Source organism: Carcharhinus amblyrhynchos, chromosome 6, assembly GCF_965287045.1.
Source record: "Carcharhinus amblyrhynchos chromosome 6, sCarAmb.v2.hapA, whole genome shotgun sequence".
NCBI classification, from domain to species: Eukaryota; Metazoa; Chordata; class Chondrichthyes; order Carcharhiniformes; family Carcharhinidae; genus Carcharhinus; species Carcharhinus amblyrhynchos.
In genome coordinates this window covers 79,865,110-79,878,185 of record NC_137329.1, presented here as the reverse complement: position 1 = coordinate 79,878,185, position 13,076 = coordinate 79,865,110, and the positions used below count along the sequence as shown (strand labels likewise).

Below are 13,076 nucleotides of genomic sequence, written 5' to 3'. Positions count from 1 at the left end.
AGGGGGGCCACTGACTAGAAACAGAACCATCTGCACCCCATAAAATTCATCCCCAAATGTAAGAAAGAAAGACAGTTACAAAAAAGCATCTTTTAAAAAATGCTATCCCCAAACAATGACACCAGGATATTAAAGAAAGAAAATAATAAGGGGCAGGATAATGGGAAGAAGTGAGGCAAGGAGGCAGGCAAAGCAAAGTCCTGACCTTCAATTACAAGTACTTCCAGGTGAGCTTTTAAAGCATGGTCCTTTGTGTATGAAAACACACGAATATGTCACTTCAAGCAAGCAGAAATGAGCCACATTACGAGTTAGACTGATTTTCTTAAATTGGTTGTTAATGTGGCTACTAGAGCACTTAGGATTGTTCGGCAACTGCTACCCAATTGCTGAATCACATGTAGCTGTAGAAATTTTTGTTTTGCATCAAACACAGGTGCCCCTTCTCTGCAAACAAAAAGAATATGTGTAAATCTTGTGTCATTTTTGAATTAACAAGAAATCTGGGTAGCCGATAGTTCTCCTTTGCCCTCACCACAGCAATCCCTTGGCCAGGGTCCACCTGCCAATCAATCAGCACTCTTTTCTCCTGTAGTATAAACTGCTGTGATAGTTTGAAATTTAGCAATTGTCCTGCTGAGTGCAAGACAACAAGCTTTGGCAACATGTCTCTCTTTTCAGCAACTTCAAAAGTACTTCATTAGTTACAAAACACTTTTAAGACATTGAGGCTGTAAAGGACCCTATATAAGTACCAGTAATTTGTTTTCCTCCTTTAAAGTTATTTTTAATTCCTCAGTCATATTCATATTGAATTATCTGGAGGATTTCAGTTTGCATGCAGTGAAAGCTTTAACAAAATTAATTATGTATCCAGAGAGGCGATAATTTTGGGAATTCATCAAATATACTGAAATAAAATTATTTTGTCAGTCACTGTATTCCAAAATTCAATAATCTGACTGGCTGCTTTGGATGCTTTCAGTCTACTGAGGACAGTCAAGCCCCATTGGGCATAACCTCACGTGGCAGAAACATGAGAAAGCCCATCAACAAATCACCCTCTTACACGTGTGAATACAGTTCCCCATTATTGATCATGCATGCATAGTCATTTGTTAAAGGTGCAAAGGAACAGAGAAAATACAGCAATGTCTTCAGACTGCAGCTACAGAATAGTATGAATAGTTACACCTTAGGAACTCAGGACTCAACCTGCAGACCCAGCCCTCAGATTAACCCAAAAACCACCAGTCCTGAGTATGAAACAGAGTGCTCAATATTGTGACAAAATAATCACATGCAGATACCTAGAAAAACCACAATCTTACTATGGGTTTTTCACGCATAAAAGCTTTTGAGGGTTAAACCAGATGACACAGAAGTAAAAAAGGGGTGGGTTTAATGGCACTAGATTGAGTAGCACTAAAGGGACATTGTTCCAGGAGTCAAAAGCGAGCATGGTCATGTGACATTTTGTTACAATGCTATCACATGAAAGTCAGGTCACATTTCAATGTCCATCTATTAGATGTTTGTAAACAATACTAAGGTTTTTTTGTCAAGTGTGTGAGAGAGTAAAGACAAGTAAAAATAAATGTTGCAGGACTAAAGCAAATCAGTAATTCCTGAAATGCTATATACAGTGGAGTCAAAAGCGAGCATGGTCATGTGACATTTTGTTACAATGCTATCACATGAAAGTCAGGTCACATTTCAATGTCCATCTATTAGATGTTTGTAAACAATACTAAGGTTTTTTTGTCAAGTGTGTGAGAGAGTAAAGACAAGTAAAAATAAATGTTGCAGGACTAAAGCAAATCAGTAATTCCTGAAATGCTATATACAGTAGCTCTGTCAAACTCTGAAAATAAGGGGGGAAAAAAAGATTACCACCTCTATCAGAACTAGAAACCAGAAGGAAAGTGAATCCTCTCGCAGGTCTGAAAACAAAACTGAGGGTCAAGAACATTAGGGAGTTGTTTATTTGTATTCTTTCATGGGTGTCACTGGCATTTGTTGCCTATCCCTAATTGCCATCATATCTGGCCCAGCACAGGACGTGTGTGAAGACATATCCAGATGGGTTTTTATAACAATTGATAATAGTTTCATGGTCACCATTACTGAGACTAGTTTTATATTGAATTTAAATTCCACCAACAGTTGTGGTGGGATTTGAACCAATGTCCCCACAGCATTAGCCTGGGTCTCTGGACTACTAGTCTAATGACATTACCACTGCACAATCATCTCTCCCAAGTTAACTATAATGGTGGTTGACTCCCATTACAGGGAAACAGTCAATGGGCAATAGCCAGAATTGGAAAGGCCTATAAGAGGTGCAACTTGATGAATGAGGTACAAAGATGGTCTCACTGAGGCAACGAAATGGCATCAAACGAACAACAGCAAAGTGGGTGAATGAAAAAGTCATACAAAATACACAAACTTTTAAAGCGGAGATCAATGGAGCAATCATGAAAAAGTGGGAAATAAAAACAGAAAATGCGCAAAATACATAACAGGTCCATCAGTGTCCCAAGATGTGCCAACGGTCCAGTTACAGGTTCCCTGCCAGAACAGTCTGCATCCAAAATATGAACCTGACTCTCCTACCTCAGGGATCAATCTACAGTGCATTCCAAGCAGCCCATCCCAGTTTCAAGATAATGCAACAGCTTGTTAAAGTCCAAGTCGCTGAAGTTAAATGTTCAAATCAGGGGAATGAAGGACACTAGGGCGGCATGGTGGCACAGTGGTTAGTACTGCTGCCTCAGAGCATCAAGGACCTGGGTTCAATTTCAGCCTTGGGTGACTGTGTGGAATTTTCAAATTCTCCCGTGGCTGTGTGGGTTTCTTTCAGGTGCTCCAATTTCCTCCCATAGTCCAAAGATGTGTAAGTTAAGTGGATTGGCCATGCTAAATTGACTCTTAGTGTCCAGCGATGTGAAGGTTAGGTATGGTAAATGTAGGGTTATGGGGGAGAGGAGATACTCTATCAAAGAGTTAGCACAGATTCCATGGGTCAAAAGGCCTCCTTCTGTATTGTAGGTATTCTTCTATGAGAGGAGAAATGAGAAGCTATTTCTGAAGCTTATTTGGAATAGTAGTGCAGAGTGCAAGTAGAAAAGTAAAAGTGGTGTGCAACAGAGAACTATCAAAAACGTCAGGGAAAATGTTTTATGGAAAGTATTGGACATGAAGAAAAGAAGCTAGAGGTTATGTTTGCTCTCCAGACTGACACTGCAGTCATGGAAGAGGAAACCGAGGTCCAAAGGCACTTTGTGTGGATCAGTCAAATACGATGACAGCTGTTAAATCAGTGAGTGCAAGATACATACAAAGACTAGGCAGTTGAGAATTTTTAAATTTATTTGGGGGAGAATTTTATCCAAGGATACCAACCAAAGGAAATAAGGTTAGAACAGAAATATAGGAACAACAGTGGGCCATTCAGTTCCTCAAGTCTGTAGGTCAGATGTGGCTGATCTGAACGTAAACTTAATTTTCAATATCTCGTTCTGTATCCTTTAAAATCTATCAAATTCAGTTTCAAAATTTTCAATGTGCAGAACCTCAACAGCTTTTTGAAAGGCGAAAATTCCATATCTCTTCTAGCTTTTTGTGTGAAGAACTACTTCCTGACATAACCACTGAAGGGCTTAGCTCTGATATTAAGGTTATGCCTCCTTGTTCAAAACGCTCCCATCAGAGGCATTAGTTTCTCTCTATCCTTACAAATTATTTAATCACCTTGAGCACCTTGTTTAGCTTACCTCTTAATCTTCAACATTCAAGGGACTACAAATCTAGTCTATGCAACTGTGTTCCTTCATCAGATGTAGACATCACTGGTGAAGTCAGTATTAACTGCTTATCCTTAACTGTCCTCAAGAATGGTGAACTGCTTTCTGGAACTGCTGCACGCCATGTTATGTAGATACATCCATAAATCTGTTAAGCAGAAGGTTCCAGGTTTTTGAACCAACAACAGTGAAGGACTGTCAATATATTTCTGGGATGACTTGAGATTTTGAGATGGACTTGCATGTGCTCTCACGTGCCTACTGCTCTTGTTCTTCTAGGTGGTACTGGTCAAAGATTTGGAAGGTACTCTTAAAGAAAACATTTGGCAAGTTGCAAGGAACCTTGCAGATCATACATACTGCATCCATGGGTGCACCAGTGGGGGAGGATATCATTATTTAACACAGTGGATGGGGCACAATCAAGCAAGCTGTTTTGTCATGGTTGGTATTGAGCTCAAGTATTGTTGCCGCATTTATTCAGACAAATAGTCAGCATTTTATCATACCGCTACCTTGTAGAAGGTGGAAAGACTTTGGGCATTCAGGAGGTGTTCTCCAGCCAGTCCCTGACCTGCTTTGTAACTATTTGTAGTACTGTACAAGTAGTGCCATAATGTTTCTAGTCTATGGTGAAGTGAATTAGAATTTTAGACCCCTAGAAACATTGAATGAAATTTCCAACTTTGCAGTTTGTGAATTTGCTAAACCACCTTTCTTGTGAAATATAAATGATAATTTACAACTCTCTGTGACATATCCTCTAACGGTAGGTTGGCTTTCCTTTTGTAACAACTGGCGATTGTGATGCAATATCTCTGATACCAGATAGCGTTGGGAGACTGTTTGAACCATTAGGGAGGCAAATTATCTTTGCAAATAGTTGTCAAAATAACTTCTTACTTTTGCCTGTCAACAAATAATTCACATTTTATTTTCATTTTCAATCCAAGTTTATAACTCAAGAATAATAGGAACAAAATTGTTTCCTTATATTAGTAAAATGTAGTCAATTGTTAGATGAATAAAAGAAAAAATTGCAGTTGAATTTCAGACAGTTTTAACAGATGATATGTAAACAAAGCAAAATGACGCACTCTGATTAAAACTCAAAAATAATGGGGGCGAGTCTTCCAGCCAAGCAGTGCAGTGAGCCAGGAGATTCGAGCGGAGGCCATTTTGCAAGCCCCCTGCTGGACGCCATGGCTTCTGCAAGTCTCCAGCAGCCAAATTTCTGGTGCTGTCAGCTCCGTGCCAGAAATCAATGCAGAGCTGCATAAATTATCATTCAAATATCATTAATAGGCCTGGGACTGAAATCTCCAAGCCCGCTAGCGTTCTCCCCCAGGAATGCTTCACTCCAGTAGGGTTTAGTATAACTTTCCACTTGTAGGGAACAGGCCTGGGGAGGAGGGGAGAGGGAGAGCGTCACAGCTGGCGATGCAGGGCTGGCCACTGATTGGGAGACCGACAGTGTGGGGCTATTGTGCATGTGTCGATCTTGGCGCTGACAGATCAACGCATGCACAGTGGCCCATTCAGCACTATGCTAAGCCTCTCCAGTGGGAATATACCACTGATTTCTGGGCTGATTTACGCTAGTGTACTCCGCAGTGCACAGAGTGTGGGAGATTCATTTTGAAACTCCCGCTGAAAAAACAGCATAATTTATACCAGTTTTTACGCCAATCCAACACTTAGAATTGGGAGAATCGCCCCTACTGATTAAGAAATCTCCTTATGTTGCACATTCATTAATTAGATTGGGGAAATGAAATTTGAAGAGATAGCCCACAGTTTCATGGTAAATCAAGTAAAAAGGGTGATATAATTAGCTTAGCAATTAACTTTGAATTGTATATTGCTGTGAACTACCAGTGAAGTGATCTGTTCTTAGAAGCAAAGTTTTGCCAGTCTGCTTATGGCATAGAGCACCAATCGATCATGAAATGATGACCAGTGCAATAGTAATTATATTATGGTGTTGTAACCAGTTCCTTTTAAATTGAGAAGTTAGGTGAAGATCAACATCCCTGGTGCCAAATGCCACTGAGGTTTACAGCAGCAGAAAAGATCATGAGACAGATCTAATCATGGTAATTAGATGATGTCAAACATGAATTTTAAAAACCTAAAGCATTTACACGGAAGAGAAAGTAAAAGAGAGAAAGACATTTCACAGTTCCGGAGTCTTTGGAAAGAACAAGTGAGAATTCAAAACATGTTCATGAAAAAGTTAGTTAGAATAGATGATGATGGTCCAGTTTTACATTAACAACAACAACTGGGCTACAGCACTCTGTTAATAAGGAGTAAATTGAATAGCAATTTGCACTGTTCACAGATAAACAGGAATATCAGAAAGTTTCCATCTGATTTGCTCTGCACCTTCACAAGTTTTGCTTCAAGTACATGATGCGAAGGCACTTATCCACTACATAAGATAGCAAATGTTAGAGTTCAGCCAACTGAGCACGAGTGTCTTATTATCAAACAAGTAGGAGAGGCAATGGCATAGTGGTATTATCTGATGACTATTAATCCAGAAACTCAGCTAATATTCTGGGAACCCGAGTTTGAATCCTGCCATGGCATATGGTGGAATTTGAAATCAATTTTAAAAATCTGGAATTAAGAATCTACTGATGACCATGAAATCATTGTTCATTGCCAGAAAAACCCTTGTGTTCACTAATGTCCTTTTGGAAAGGAAATCTGTCATCCTTACCCAGTCTGGCCTACATGTGATTCCAAAGCTATAGCAATGTGGTTGACTCTCAACTGCCCTCTGAGCAAGGGCAACTAGGGATAGGAAATAAATGCTAGTCAGCACGAATGAATAAAAAAACCCTGGCGCTGAAAAACTTACTTTTACAAGTGTGGAATCCTATTCCGTTGATTTTAATTATTGAAGATTTTATAAAAATTAATTAGAACATTGTTTTATAACTTATCTGTCTTTCCTAATTCAATCTTTCTATTTTGTGTTTTGTTCGAAATTTTAGGCCCATAACTATAGTATCCTCATTTGAAGACTGGGGTGAGGCACACCATTGCAAAAGGCAAGGCAGAAGCATTCCCAACCATCTTCAGTCCGAAGTGCCACGTGTGGATGATCCATCTGGATATCACTGATGCTAGGCTTTAGCCAGTTCAAGAAACAGCTAAATGCACTGGATATAGTAAAGGTCTGGGTGCTGACAACATCCTGGCCATTGTACTGAAGATGTGTTCTCCAGAACTAACCACACCACTAACTAAGCTATTGCAGTACACCTATAATATTGGCAATTTCTCAACAATATGGAAAATTACCCAGGCATGATCAGTTCACAAAAACAGAACAAATGCAACACAGCCAAATACCAACCCATCTGTCTACTCTCAATCATCAGCTACATGATGAAAGGTATAATTGACAGTGCTATCAAGTGGCGATACTCATCAACAACCAGCTCACTGACACTCAGTTTGGGTTACGAGTCCCAAACATGGACAAAAGAACAGAACTCCAAAGAGAGGTAAGACTGACTGCCCTTAACATGAAGGCAACATTTGGAAATTTCTTCACTCCAAGGGTTGTGAATCTTTGAGATTCTGTAATCAGAGGGTTGTGGATGCTCCATGGCTGTCTGTTTTTAAGACTAGTGTAAACAAATGTTTTGGCTCTCAGGAGAATGAATGGATATGAGGAATAGGCAAGAAAGTAGAGTCGAAGCTCATCAGACATGATTGTATTGAATAGGCTCAATGGGCTACATGGTCAATTCTTGCTTTTATCTTGTATTGATTCTTGTGGCCAAACAGCAATGCCAAGGAGCCCTAGAACAACTGAAATCAGGATATCAGAATAGGAATAGGGTGGCACAATGATTAGTACGGCTGCCTCACAGCTCCAGGGACCCAGGTTCAATTCCAGTCTTGGGTGACTGTCTGAGTAGAGTTTGCATGCTCTCCCCGTGTCTGTGTGGGTTTCCTCGGGTGCTCTGGTTTCCTCCCACAGACCAAAGATATGCTGGCTAGGTGGATTGGCCATGCTAAATTGCCTCTTAGTGGCCCAAGGTGTGTAGGTTAGGTGGATTAGCCATGATAGATGTGTGGGGTTACATAGATAGAGCAGGAAAGATGGTCTGGATAAGATACGAGGTCAGAAAGTTGGTGTGGACTTGATGGCTTCTCCTGCACGGTAGGGATTCTATGAAAAAGAAACACTATTAGTTAAGGGACATACCTAGTACAGAGGAAGATGGCTGTGATTGTTGGTGCAGTTCCTCAAGGAAGTGCTTTCAGCCCAACAATTTTCAGCTACTTTATCAGTTTCCCTCTATCATAAGGTCAGAAATGGGAATGTTAGATGATGACTAGCCATGGCTCCTCAGATTCTGAACCAGATTATGCAGAAACACCAGGATTGATAAGTGTAAGTGACATTTGTACCAGACAATAACCCATGTTCCCAACAAGAGAGGTTAACCATCTCCACTTCATTCACTGGCATTACCATCACCAAATCCCCACCATCAACATCCTTGGAGTTACCATTGAACAGAAGCTGAACTGGAGCAGCCATATACACACTGTGGCTATAAGAACAGATCAGAGGTTGGGAACTTTGCGGCATGTAACTCATCTTTTCACTCCACAAAGCCTGTCCACCACCTACATGACACAAGTCAGGAGTGTGATGGAATACTCTCCACTTGCCTGGATGAGTGCAGCTCAATAACACTCAAGAAACTTGACACCGTCCAGGACAAAGCAGCTTGATAAACACCCTATCCACCATCTTACATGTTCACTCCCTCCATTATCAATGGACAGCAGCAACTTGTGCAGGATAGCAACTCACGAGAAATCAATTAACAAAGCCATCCAAAACTGAGGCCTCTATCAACTAGGACAGGGCAAAGAATCTTATCTCATAAAATTTGTAGAGCTATATTTTACTTTGTCTTTGTAAAAATTACACATTCTGGCCACTTTTACTACCCAAAAAGTGACGTCCCTACCTCATATCACTCATTTTAAAAATCTACATGTTGTATGAACAACTGCATACTGGGAAATGCTGCTATCGTTATTTTCAGCCATTAAGCAATCAATTTAGTTAAGTAAAAAGATAGTGGCTGCTTATGCCCAAATGCTGGTTTTCAGATGTTTTCAACAATTTATCATGAAGGGGAAGTTTGTTTCCCCCTGATTTATCATACATTTTAATGTGAAAAGGTTAACCCAAAGTCCCAGTTCCAACTAAACTTGGCTAACGTTTTTGTTTCCATTAGGAAGAGCCAATGTGTCAGTGTAACCTTTCCATCATTTTTTTTAGTTTTACCATATGTGAAACAAACAGTCCCTGGCTGCATTAAATTATATTTCTGACAACATGATGTGTTAAAAGGGGCGGCACTTTTAAACCGCTTCATCAAAACACATTGTGCTGCCAAGTGTGTCCAAAGTCAGTGGCAAAACTGCTGCACGAACAAAAGTACATTTTTCATGAAGACGGTAACACTAATAGCGATCCAAGAAAAAAAATGGTGACAAGCACTGTAGTCACTTCCATTTGGGGGCTGAAAATAGAATGGGTACTGCTGCACAAGGAGGCAGTAGAAGGCGACAGATAAATGGGTCATTAACCAGAGTCCAAACAACTCACTCAATTATGTTGCATACTGAACCGTGCATACCCGCCCACTTGTTGAATCCACCCCGAGCAAGGAAAGGCCGACATCATCACTTTCGTGATGTTACTACTTTCTGTTTTTATTCCACATCACGAAAGGACAGGGAGAGGAAGAGGCAGGAACCAAGTCAACAAATGCGAGAAATGTGGGGGGGAGGGGGAAGAGGCGGAAAATAAATGACTGCGTGCACCAAGTCCGTCGACATTCCTCAAGGATTCGATCAACGTTAATCTGCATCGTGCACAAAACTACACACACGTATATTTACACACACACAATCTAATTAAACAAACAGCACTGCCCAAGGATTTGGCTGCTCAGGGCAGCCTTTAACAGCACAAGAACAGAGCTACACAAGGATCTAATGCAGAGCAGAAATCCACTTACTGAGGAGTGGAGTCAGCCTAATCTAATGGCACAATTTTTGTAAACATGCTGGACTTCTCCGAACTTGTGAACACTTCACATTGCCATGGAGACAGCAAGTAAAATCCAGTAGCAAACCTCTCGGTGCGGGAGCCACCGTGGGGGTGGCTAGGGAAGGCTTTTGCAAAGTCGCGTCGTCTTTAACTCGGAGTGATGATAATCCAAGACAGGAAATGTCAGAACTGAGCCTGTGCAAAATGGTCGGTTTGACAGTCACTGGTGAAAAAAAAACAGAGCGCAACCAAAAAAAAAGTTTCAGGTCCTGCCAATCGGACACCGTGAGTGAGTTCAGAGCAAAAACTTGAACCTCTGCCAAAATCAGCAAGCGCAGAATCCTGAGCAGCATTTCCCCAGTGTTTACCAGCCATTTATCCAACTGCTGGATCACAAGAGAAATTTTACAAGGCAAACACCAGATGAAGTCCCTGGCCAGAGTGACCCTATAGGTCCAAAAGGTTTGGTTTTAAGACAGCTGTCGAGTGCTGGAAAGCTAACTCTAACCATTGGAAATCTGCAGCCTTGAGCTGCAGCCCTCCACTTTCTCCCCTTGCAAATCAAACACTTTGCCAGCAGTAAAATTAAATCGATTGACTTAACATAATGTGTTACTGAAGCTAACTTTTGCTTTGCCAAGTACAGAACATCTCCCAACTCAAAGATAAACACTGGTAATTTGTCACTGAAAGATTTCAAATTTAAACTAGGAGCCTTTCAATGTAATGTTACTCAGTATAAACAATCAACATTATTAATCGATCTGTTTCAATAATATTAAATGGCAAATTTTGGCTTTATTATACTAGCTTAATATTATACAATCATAGAACTCTACGGTGCAGAAACAGGCCCTTCGGCCCATCGAGCCTGCACCGACCACAGTCCCATCGAGGCCCTACCCCATATCCCTACATATTTTACCCGCTAATCCCTCTAACCTAAGCATCTCAAGACACTAAAGGGCAATTTTAACATGGCCAATCAATCTACCCCGCACACCTTTGGGCCGTGGGAGGAAACCAGAGCACCTGGAGGAAACCCACACAGACACGAGGAGAATGTGCAAACTCCACAAAGACAGTGACTCTAGCCGGGAATCGAACCCAGGTCCCTGGAGCTATGAAGCAGCAGTGCTAACCACTGTGCTATCGTGACGCCCATTAAACGTAGGCTTTTTATCACTTGAATTTTGGATGTTTAAAAAACTATAAGCTGTGTGAGTAATATATTGGTCTCCTTATTTAAAAGAAATATGTAAATAGATTGGAAACAGTTCTGAGAAGGTTTACTAGATTAATATCAGGAATGGGTGGGTTGTCATATGGGGAAAGGTTGAAGAGCTTAGGTTTGTATTTTGAAGTTTAGAGGAATAAGAGATGACTTAATCAAAATATTTAAGATCCTGCAAGGTATTAACAAGGTGGATGTGGAGAGGATGTTTTCTCTTGTTGGAGAGTCTAAACCTGGGGGCGGGGGCGTCACTATTTAGAAATAAGGGATCACTCTTTAAGACAGAGATGAAGAGAATTTTTCCCTGAGGGTTGTGAGTCTCTGAAACTTTCTTCCTCAAAAGGCAGTGGATGCAGGGTCCAAAAGAGAAAATGCTGGGAAACCTCAGCAGGTCTGGCAGCATCTGTAGGGAGAGAAAAGTGCTGACATTTCGAGTCCACATGACCCTTTGTCAAAGCTAATTCCAGCATTCACGGTAATTTGCTTTTATCCAGTGGAAGCAGAGGTTTTGAATTTTTTAAGGCAGAGCTCGATAAATTCTCGGAATGTGGGATTGGTTTTACGGTTGGATCTTCAATGATCTTACTGACTGGAGAAGGCTCAAGGGGCAAACGGTCTATTCCTGCTCCTACTTCATATGTTTACATCCAAGTTATATTAGACACTTTTAAAATTATTTTACTGTCATCAGACATGACAAAAAAGTTGACATTTAAAAATATATAATTCAACCTTTAGTTCCTTAAAAAAATTATACAGTAAAAAAGAGTTATGATGTAACACTCCTTGTTCACCTGCTAGCGAAAGGCAATGTTTTTCTCAATCCTGCACTGAACCTTATTTGTTTTTCTTATTTGCATATCAGTTTCAGAATACTCCAGCCTGTGGCACACATCACTTCCTGTCATACAGCATTCCTCCTGACTGCTACACGATCAATGCTGCAGGTAAAAATGGTCAACAATTAAAAGCTGTCTCCATGAAAGTTAACACCTCCCTCACATGGGCTCACTGAAACTCATTTCCTGCAACTCCTATAAAGAAAACTCTATGATTCCTGCTCAAAGTAAACTAAACAAGGATATTCCCACATCTACCAGAGTTCTCCCTCACCAACACTCCTCCCTCCCATGTGTTTAGTTTCCTCCTTGCTTCTAACAAAATGCTTGGCAAAGTATAGTGTGCAGATCACATGCACACTGGGAAGAACCATTACATTTGGCTCACTCAAAATAGCCTTTAGGTTATGTGCCAGCATCTTGCAAATGCTTCCCTTATGGAGAAGCTAAAGGAGTGCAACAATTGACCAGTCAGCTCTGGTTCAGTGGAAGCACCCATGTCTCTGATTCAGAAAATTGTCAAGTCCTACTCCAGATATTTTATTGCTAATTTAGACAGTACTGCAGAAGAATTGCACTGTCACAGGTGCTGAGGAGTTAAGGCCCATTTTGTCCTTTTGCATAGATGCAAAAGATCCCATGACACTATTTCAAAGAGCATCAGGGACGTTATTCCTTATGCCTTGGCCAATACTCAGTCCTCAACCAACATTATCTGTTTATCGCATTGCTGTTTGTAGGAACTTGTTGTGCACTTACCGGCTGCCATATTTTCTAAATTACAACAATAGCTACTTAACAAAATTACTCCATTTGCGTAAAGCACTTGGGAACATCCTGATGCCTGAAAAGGGACTATAGAAACTTCTTAAGTGTATCTACATTAAGGTGCAGACGTTTGTTAGAGGAGGGAAGAGCGGGGGCAGAGGGTGTTCAGCCAGAGTTCTCGCTGCTGACAGCTATACAGGATCTCCTATAGATCAACATGTAAGTGTCGGTGAGGTCAAAACTGGGTTTGGATGTAATCCTTCCAAAAGCTAAGTGGCCTGTAGACACTTACTGTTCACAAATGCAAACAACAACTGCTTCAG

At 40.8% G+C, this 13,076-nt stretch overlaps 1 protein-coding gene across 15 annotated transcripts in view; it reads right to left on the bottom strand.

Moving 5' to 3' along the window:
- The window catches only part of LOC145344036 (ataxin-7-like protein 1), a 253,456-nt gene that overhangs the window by 125,940 nt on the left and 114,440 nt on the right, over positions 1-13,076 (bottom strand). For 2 of the 15 annotated variants that reach the window (XM_080190774.1, XM_080190777.1), the window contains exon 1: positions 9,881-10,111. The exons of 12 other annotated variants lie outside the window; for them this stretch is intronic. Coding sequence is in view for 1 of the 3 variants with exons in the window: in XM_080190769.1 (XP_080046895.1) it covers positions 9,998-10,265 (268 nt within the window). In the remaining 2 variants the exon portion in view is untranslated. Of the gene's footprint in view, positions 1-9,880; positions 10,269-13,076 lie in introns of those variants that run through there. One more of the 15 variants, XM_080190769.1, reaches the window with a different exon arrangement.